The sequence below is a fragment of the Hippocampus comes genome, unplaced genomic scaffold (genome assembly GCF_001891065.2).
Source record: "Hippocampus comes isolate QL1 unplaced genomic scaffold, H_comes_QL1_v1.1 scaffold157, whole genome shotgun sequence".
NCBI lineage: Eukaryota > Metazoa > Chordata > Actinopteri > Syngnathiformes > Syngnathidae > Hippocampus > Hippocampus comes.
The window spans coordinates 261,035-270,360 of NW_017805149.1; the positions used below are offsets into that span (position 1 = coordinate 261,035).

At 43.6% G+C, this 9,326-nt stretch overlaps 2 protein-coding genes across 3 annotated transcripts in view; one reads left to right on the top strand and one right to left on the bottom strand.

Moving 5' to 3' along the window:
• Positions 1-14: 14 nt before the first annotated feature.
• On the top strand, positions 15-7,162 carry LOC109514746 (chloride intracellular channel protein 5). Its single transcript, XM_019868098.1, has 6 exons — positions 15-164; positions 3,193-3,302; positions 3,821-3,946; positions 5,241-5,347; positions 6,071-6,252; positions 6,342-7,162. Exons 1-6 carry the CDS (start codon positions 63-65, stop codon positions 6,501-6,503), a joined length of 789 nt encoding a protein of 262 aa, XP_019723657.1. The 5' UTR covers positions 15-62; the 3' UTR covers positions 6,504-7,162.
• The window catches only part of slx9 (SLX9 ribosome biogenesis factor), a 3,033-nt gene continuing 780 nt past the window's right edge, over positions 7,074-9,326 (bottom strand). The window contains exons 2-7 of one of the 2 annotated variants that reach the window (XM_019868101.1): positions 8,920-9,040; positions 8,705-8,776; positions 7,651-7,825; positions 7,465-7,530; positions 7,214-7,385; positions 7,074-7,159 (exon numbers count right to left, since the gene is read on the bottom strand). In XM_019868101.1, coding sequence (XP_019723660.1) covers positions 7,262-7,385; positions 7,465-7,530; positions 7,651-7,825; positions 8,705-8,776; positions 8,920-9,040 — 558 coding nt within the window. In that variant the 3' untranslated portion in view covers positions 7,074-7,159; positions 7,214-7,261. Of the gene's footprint in view, positions 7,386-7,464; positions 7,531-7,650; positions 7,826-8,704; positions 8,777-8,919; positions 9,041-9,326 lie in introns of both variants that reach the window. The other variant, XM_019868100.1, reaches the window with a different exon arrangement.

Sequence of the window (9,326 nt, forward strand, 5' to 3'; positions counted from 1 at the left end):
TGTTGGGGGACGGACAGCCGTTCGTTCCTATTCGGGACTGGCAGCCAGAGAAGCGACAGGAGATGATTTCACCAAAAATGGAGGACAGTCTTTTGCCACCTGCGTGGGACAATACAACGGCAACACCACATGACCAGGACAATGAGATCTCACTTTACGTCAAGGTAATGGTGCGGGGCGTACACTTAAGTGGAGCTAATGAACGCTACTTTACGCTCATCATATATAAATAGAAATTTGGAGTTTGACCTGTGAGTGAGTGTGGCTCTTTGGATCGCTTACCTTCAGTCAGCTGGTGCCAGTCACGCAGCCCTGCAATGCAAAGGCACCAAAGAGTCGGTCAAACATCTTATTTATTCATGGATTTATTATCGGGATGACCTTAGAATGCACTCAGCATAGTTTCATGTTCAAAGTGTAAAAGCGATGCTTTGACCACAACTCAACTCAACCCAGCTGTATTTCAAGAGCGCTCTTAACACAGCCACCGCTGTATACAAAGTGCTGTACAATGGAGCAAAAATAATTCATACAATAACAGACAATAAAACAAGAAATTCATAAGTAGTAGTAGAAAGCGCAAAAACAGGAAAAATAAAAACCAAGTCTCATGCTGAGTCAAAAGCCAAAAAATCAAAATGAGTTTTAAAGATGGGCAGCTGGGGGCTTGCCGAATGTTCAGCAGGAGATCGGAAGAGGCAACGCAAAAGGCTCGATCCCCTCTGAGCCTCCGCTTGGTCCTTGGTACCTCTAATAATGTCTGGTCCACAGACCTGAGGCACCGGCCAGGTGTGTAGGGGCGGAGGGGCTCAGAGAGCTAAGGTGGGGCGAGGACAGTTAACGATTTGAAAACAAATAATAGGATCTTCAAAAAAAATCTAAAATGTGTAGGGAGCCAGTGAAGGGATGCCAGAGTAGGAGTGATGTGCTCCCTCTTACGAGTACCAGTCAAGAGGCAGCAGCATTCTGGACCAACTGGAGACGCTTCATGGAGGATTGGCTGACTCCAAAGTCAAGTTTCTGTTTGTGGTCCCTGAAATAATAAAAACATTTAACATGTTGGCATTCCCAACACCGCTTATCCTGAACAGGGTCGCAGGGGGTGCTGGATCCTATCCCAGCTAATATTGGGCAACAAGAAAGCAGACTACACCCTGAATTTGTCGCCAGTCAGTTGCAGGACACATATAGGGACGAACAACCATTCGCACTGACAGAGTGAGAACCGATCCCGCGCTGTCCGCTCACAGGTCAGGCGAGTGGACCACTGCATCATCAGCGACTCCATTAAAAAAAAAAAAAAAAACTGAACAACCATTCGCAATGACAGAGTGAGAACCAATCCCGCGCTGTCCGCTCACAGGTCAGGCGAGTTGACCACTGCATCATCAGCGACTCCATTAAAAAAAATAACAAAGACGAGTAAATGATAACATGAGTGTAGAGTATATTTGGGATTCATAAAGAGCTTAACTTACATTTAAAGTTGTTGATGGTGGGGTTCAATTCCTTAAACCGGAAGGTGAAATGGTATGTGCAAACTACCATGAATGAAACAGGAACTTTTGTCCGTTTTCAAGTTGTCAAAGTTAAAAAGTGCTTCTCTCGCACTTTACAATTGTTATTCGACATTGCTCTGACGGTGAGCCTCGACAGCTCGATCAGACAGCTGTTCTTGGGGTTTTAAAACGGTGGCATCTGCCAAAGCAGTGAAACCGTCTTCCAAGTGGGACGTCAAACAATGGAGAGACGTTTTTGTCCTATCAGCTGTTTAAAGGGGAAGTCAAAACATTATTTGTCCTTTATTACTTCCACAGCATTTCCAATTGGAAGGTTTAATACCTTGAAAAAATGTGCTAATACTGTGTGTGAGAGCCGCTTGTCTCACGTTGAGACAAAAACTGCCTTTGTCAAGGAAGCTGTTGCTCTGACAGAATCAATTCAAACTCCTCCGCTGATGGTTAGCACACCCAAGGTGATGTTTGAACCTGGTTCTTAAAAGTAATCAAATCGAAATCCTTGTGCTCTATCGGTCTCGCACATACCCATGCGAACCAAGTTGAGAGCAATTATTTGCAGAGCGGGAATGTTCTACTGCTGGCGTTAGGAGGCTAATCTCCACATTCTCACTCTCTAAGCTGATTAGCTTGCCGTTTGGTGTTCAGAGTTGTGGGCACGGCAGTCCTGGAAGCAGCACACTTCCTGTGCACACCCACACATCCATCACCTTCGCATTAGATTTCATTGTTATAGAGTAGGATTTTAGAAGTGCTTCAATTCCAACTGCGTCGGTTCCTCGCTTGCGACAGAAAGTCAAAAGTACCGACCAAGTCTTCACACGATGCGTAGTGACAGAGACATGACTTTGACTCCAGCGAGTCCGTTGTGCTTCTGCCATCGAGACCGCGCACCTCACCTGCGCTTTAAAGGGAATAAGGGAAGCCACTTGAACAGGCCAGGATTTGAGTTGGCTGTGTTCAGTCCCACAGCGGCGCAAACACCCATTTCTAACTGCGCCCGTAGATGAAAATGCAAAAAGAAAGTAAACTGAACTTTGTGCTAGTCTTGGTCCTAACCTGACCTGTGTGATGGCTAGCTGTGTGTGTTTTCAATGCACTGCATTTTTTGCACTGTGGTTGAGAGGAAAGAAATTTAATCTGTGCTGTATTTTTTTTAAGTACAAACTCCCCCTTGAAACAATTCTAATATCACCACGGAAGGGGAATAATTTGCTTCTGGGAACCGTCGTCATTTATGCCTTCTGGTATCTGTTTCTCCATGTTGCTTCTGTCCCGTCTTCCCTTAAATGTACTTCTCCATTTACATGACAATTTTTTAATAGTGTGTTGTCATCTGCAGATGTTGAAAAAAGTAACAAGTCTATTTCGACAAGCCAAGCAAAAATGGTGGAAAGTACAGACATCTGTTTTCGAATGTAGTGAGTAAAAAGTCACGAGAAAAAGAAACACTCAAGGAGTATGTGCAGTCACCAAGTATTTTTTGTGCTTCTTTAGTCTTTACTCCCTACCTCGAATAACATTTTTAATAACCTTTGTACCTCGGCTACCTTTACCATCTTTGTGAGGTGTCATTTACAAGAAATTATTTTTGTTGCTCATCTATACGTTCGGTGAACAGATTTCTTCTTTTGTGTGTGTGTGTGTGTGTGTGTGTGTGTATGTGTGTGTTTAGGCGGGCAGCGATGGGGAGAGCATCGGTAACTGCCCATTCTCTCAGCGACTTTTTATGATCCTCTGGCTCAAAGGCGTCATCTTCAATGTCACCACCGTTGACCTCAAGAGGTAATTGACCATATATATATATATGGTCTTGCGTGTATTTTTACTTCCTGTGTGGAGTTTGCATGTTCTCCCCGTGCCTGCGTGGGTTTTCTCCGGGTACTCCGGTTTCCTCCCACATTCCAAAAACATGCATGGCAGGTTAATGGAACACTCTAAATTGTACCCTAGGTGTGAGTGTGAGCGTAAATGGTTATTCGTCTCTGTGTGCCCTGCGATCGGCTGGCAACCGGTTCAGGGTGTCCCCTGCCTACTGCCCGAAGACAGCTGGGATGGGCTCCAGAACCCCCCACGACCCTTGTGTGGATAAAGCGGATCGAAAAATGCATGGATGTAGTTCTGACTTTGCGAACGTGTTAGCATTTGTTCGTGATAGACAATGTCATGTTCCAATGTACATACAAATTTTATTTGATCACATTCCCACCAAAATAGGCATAACAGTACATCAAAGAGCCCCTGTATTTATTCAAACTTCTGAATATTTATTTATATTGGTTGTTTTTTTTTTGTGCTGTCAGAAAGCCTGCTGATTTACAAGACCTGGCTCCAGGCACCAACCCTCCATTTATGACCTTCAACGGAGAGGTCAAGATTGATGTCAACAAAATCGAGGAGTTCCTCGAGGAGAAACTGGCCCCACCGCGGTACACAAACACAAGCACACTACTCTGTAAATAAACACAAGTGGCAAAAGTACTCGCGCCGTGTACTTAAGTGGAAGTAGAGATGCTTGTTGAGAAAAGGCGCTTTGCTGTTTGAAACGTAACAAAAAAATGTTTTGTCTGAAAATCTCACAGGATTCCAGACCTTTGAAACGGTAATGTATACACCACTCACAAAAAATTACGCGATACTGAGCTTTTGGGTGAAATCTCACAATGAACATAAAATGCACTACAACCTTTACAGGTAAACTAAATTTGACCTTCTCTAAACTTTTAGAACGCACAACTTTTCACAGTTTCAGAGTATATTTTAGCACAACTTTGCTAACAAGGAGCCAAACAGCAAAATTGGTATTTGGGGGATGCCGTCAAGCTGAAGAACGAGTCCTATTGGGTCTTTTTGGCCTGTGGGACTCCAGAGACAGCGCAAGGGAAGCGGAATGTGGCTTTGTCCGGAGCTGTGGCAAAAAGACGCACGTGGGAACAGTTCGGTGAGACCATGAAGAACACCTTCCTGATAGCTTCAAAGATATTCTGGTCTTATGCCAAGGAATGAGAGGCAGTGCACCATAATAAGGATCCAGCGCTGCTGACCTTGACTTGGGATGTTGTGAATCAGTGCTGACCAACCTTCATAGACCTAAATTCCACTGATATCGTCCTATGAGGAAGCAGAGTCTGGGGACGCTGAGGTGTTTAAAAAGCACCTCGGTTGGTGCGTCCCGGCAGTGGATCAGATCCGCCCGGAATTCCTCAAGGCTCTGAATGTTGACCCTTTTGGTTGTGTTCTGCAGTATCTCGTGGACATCGGAGACTGTGCCTCTAGTTTGGCAGGTAGCAGCGCCCATTTTAAAGAAGCAGGACCGCAGGGTGTGTTCCGAGTACAGGGGGATGAACTCCTCAGCCTCCCTTGCTAAGGTCTAGTGGGCCTCGAAGTGGCCGGCGAGAGGGAAATCCGGGCTTCCATCCTTAGGCTGCTGCCCCCGTGATCTGACCATGGATAAGAGGAAGACGACCGATTGATGGATCACTGGCGTTTGGCTTGGCCCATGAATGGACCGATAGCTTCAGTTAACCTGTCATGGTGTTGTGCATTTTAGGTCCAACCTGAAATTTCACTCGAAAGCACACCGGTAATATTCAGAAACTTTTATGAGCAGTGTACATACCGGTACACTACATGCTGTGTTTTCATGGAAAACCTGAACTGGTTGACCTCATACCTGAAAGTTGTCAGGCTTTATTCTGTGACAAGTTGTTTTGGTATCACCAGCTACCCAAGACTGTCACCGAAACATCCGGAGGCCAACACAGCCGGCATTGATGTCTTTGCCAAGTTCTCTGCTTATATCAAGAACCCAAGGAAAGAAACCAATGACGGTAGGATACAAAGAGGTTCTACTATTTGTCTTGTGAAGCTACAGAATACAAAATGTACTGTACTTCCTTTTTTTTTTTTTTTAATGAAGCTAAATCCCAAATCCACCGTGGTTTACATGCCTGCTAAACATGGGCTCGTTTGGATTTGTGACCAACTGGGGTCCTAAAAATCTGTACTTCACTGTGTCCTATCCAAACCACTTATCCTCACTAGAGTCGCATTTGTGGTGGAGCCTAAGCCAGCAGACTTTGGGCAAGAGACAGGGTATACACCCTGGATTAGTCAACAGCCAATCACAGGACTCAAATACACGACCATTCATACTCACTTTTACAGCTGCGGAAAATTTGTGTCTTCAATTAACCCCCACTTCCCATCTTATACTTATTTCTGTGATGACGTTGATGGTCAGTAACGACATTCTCTGGTTTACGTCTCTGATGATTCCTCTGACGATGCAAAGATACGACATGGGCTGAATCTTTCGGGTGCAGGTGTCAAACTCAAGACCCAGGGGCCAGATGTGACTCACCAAAGTTACTGTTGGCCCTTTTCCACCGCGTTTGTGCTAGTGCTACTTTCCAGGCCAGTGCTTAGGTTGGCACCGGTTCTTTCTTTTTCCACCAGCGAAATTGGCTCGAGCTCTGTTTTTTTTCTTTCTTTTTTTTTTGGCATGGAAAAGGGGCATAAGTGAATCTTTTCATTCTCCCCGGTGTGTTCAGCCTTAGAGAAAGCACTGCTGAAGTCTCTTCGGCATCTTGACGACTTCCTGCGGACTCCCCTAGCAGCTGAGATTGACTGCGATGCCCCGGGAGACGTCCCAGAGTCCACCAGGAGTTTCCTGGACGGACCAGAGCTCACCCTGGCCGACTGCAACCTGCTTCCTAAATTACACATCCTGAAGGTCCACTGCTTCTCGCAACAATTTACCGGATGGCACATGGATCATCTGCAATGATTTTCTACTCCAAGGTTTTTCTTTCATCTTTCCAGGTGGTAGCCAAGAAATATCGTGGATTTGACATCCCCGCAGAGATGTCGGGCATTTGGCGCTACTTGAACTGTGCCTATCAGAGAGAGGAATTCAACAACACCTGCCCAGCCGAGAGGGAAATCGAGTTTGCCTATGCCGATGTTGTTAAAAAAGTTAAATAAAAGGTCCAGTCATCCAGTAATCGAGATCAGAGGTGGGTAAAGTATGGCCAGAGGGTATTGGGGGGACCAAAAAAAAAAAAAAAAAAACAAGCATGGTTGTGTATTTCACAGTGTAAGCCAACAATCAAGTTTTCATGTTTGAAAGTTAGACCAAATAGCACACAAAAAAAAGACATTTAAAATGCCTGCGTCGTCTAATTGTTATCTCTTATTTGCATTGTTTTTGTTACACAACTATTTTAGTACTAGGTTTTATCATTCACAAGTGTTAGGATTACATACGGATGCGCATTTTGCACTGTCAATTTATCACGAAACGTCTTTCTTTGATTTATGATCGGACTCACTGTTTATCCGAGTGTGCCCGCTCAACAAAATATGGAAAGTGTCAAATCCTGAATAAAGTCTCCTTACTACGCTCATGTTGTGATCTTGAATTTCCTTTGTTTGGGTTTATCAACTCAAATCCTGTCACGGTTGCCTCAGATGAAAGTGAGAACCACCGGGTGGGGAGTCAGTGACTTGTGGATTTTCGCTATTTGTGTTCCTGTACATGAAAGCCATTAAACGCATTGAAAGCAGATTTTTATTGTCATCGGCTAAAAACATTGTTGTGAAAAGCAGTTGTCAGTTGAGTCTGTGTTGTAGGCCCAAATCTTAAAAAAAGAAAAAGTAAACAAGAGTTCTATGATGGAGGAACGCTGACCTACGCTTTGAATGGGTGAAGTCATCGTCTTTCCGTCATCGTTTTTCCGATGTTAACTGGAACCTTCTTCTAAATGCTTGAGTCTCTTCCTCAGATGCTCAGAGATATCATTGAGGGGATTCCTTTTGCTGCTGAGGATTTTCACTGCCTCGCCAAACCGATTGATTTCTGACTCCCTGTCGTAAGAACATCACCCAAAAAATAAGAACATTTCATTGGAGGAAATGACAATGCATAAAACAAAAAGTATCTTACAGGAGTTTGCGTTTCTGCAGGGGCCTCATCTGACTGAAATCGGTTACTGCGCACTTCTTGACTGGCCTGGGAAGGAGGAGGAGGTGGGTGCAGAGGCGTAAAAAAAACAAGCAGATACAGTTCTTGCTGTATCGCCTGGTCTCCTAAAACTATATAGGACCGCACAAAAATTTGAGTTCAACTTACACGGTGCTTTTCCGGCGAGCTGGAAGGCCTGTGCGGGCTGTACCAGCAGGAGCGATGAGCTCCGACAGCTTGGGCAGGGCTTCCGCAAGCACGCTCATGTCTCCCACGACCGGAGTGGCCTGCCGCCGGGCCTGCGCCGCTTGACGCTCCTTTGTCAGCTTGATGACGCTTATCTCTGTGGAGGAAACCCAAACGCAGTCAGAAAGCAGGTCAAGCCCGTTTCCGCCAAGCAGTATGCTTTGGTTATTTTTCCAAAGCATTTTCAAGGTCGACTGACAAATATACAGAACCACTCAACGGTTTTGTTCAACAGCCTTTAGCGTCCATATGTCCTTTGTTGATAAATACAAATTTTGGGTGAAAAACTATGACAAAAATATACAATTACGCAATGTACAACAGAGCTACGTGCATCTCAACAACATAAAACACTCATTAGTCATGGCCACATAGCATTTCGCCTTCTAAAAGGGAATTTAGGAGTAATTAGAAGAAATCGAAGCTCATATCGTAAGGACCTCACGCTTTCGTCTCTTTCCTCAAACTGATGGAACACCTCATCAACATGAACCACTTACTGTCATTCAGTGCAACCCTCATATATAACAGCAGGAGGCACAATAACCTAAATAAATGCTATGGGGTTTTATTTATTTTATTTTTTTTAAACCATCATGTGGCAAAGTACCGGTACATTATTTTGATATTAGCATGAATCACGGCAGTTACAGTCGAATTTTATTCGATTTTTTTTTATAATTAATATACAATACAATGCTATAGTATAGAATGAAACCAAAGATCAAAACCTGTTTTTTTTCCAAACAAAAATTTTGCAAGGTGTACTGAGACGAGGGACAGTGAATGTTGACATTGGTCTACAGTCCCTTAGCCAATCAGGACGCAGAACACAATGCACTGTAAAAAAAAAAAAAGAAAAAAAAAAGAAAATTACTGGCCACCAATCAATCCCTACTTGATTCTCTGAATTAAAGAACATAGACACAAACATTTTCTTGGAACGTCTGATCCGGTGAATGGGAAATGAACTTACTGTTTAACCATCGTTCCCTCCTTTCCTTCATCTTTTCTTTTTTTGACTTGATTTTCTTTACTTCAGAATTACCTTTCAAAACACACACACACACACACACACACACACACACACACACACACACACACAAAGGGAAGGGCTTGCTTGCTTCACATGACATAAGGCAAGATAATAGATAATGTACAAAATGTCACAAAGATGTTGGCAAAACCTACCTATCTTGGCAGGTATGGGGGCTACTGGAGGGTCTTTGAATGTTAACGTTTGCCTCAGGGCCTCTGGAGCAATTTCTGTACCTGAAAATATCCCAGCAGGGGAAGACATTCGGTTTTGGGCCTGCAGAATTAAGCACAAGAATTAGAGGTAGTGCTATATTAATTTGGCAATTGATTATTCATTGGCTAAAACAATCGACGATGTTCATCTAAGATACGTTTTCATCAAAATATTAGCTATTTAAAACTGTGATTTTGTGAAAATGAGTTTAAATCAATAAGATATTGCAGATTTGTCTCAAAAATCACATTTTTAAGAAATACGGTATGCCAATTTTTGTTTTTAACATATTAACTACGTGTGTGTGTGTGTGCACACACACACACACACACACGCATATATATAT

What these genes read in the sequence shown, in the direction of transcription:
- LOC109514746 (XM_019868098.1), top strand. Translation starts at nt 63, where the DNA reads ATGATTTCACCAAAAATGGAGGACAGTCTTTTGCCACCTGCGTGGGAC. An exon ending in GAGAAACTGGCCCCACCGCG is followed by an intron (nt 3,947 to 5,240) that starts GTACACAAACAC and finishes TGGTATCACCAG; the next exon opens with CTACCCAAGACTGTCACCGA. An exon ending in AAGGAAAGAAACCAATGACG is followed by an intron (nt 5,348 to 6,070) that starts GTAGGATACAAA and finishes CGGTGTGTTCAG; the next exon opens with CCTTAGAGAAAGCACTGCTG.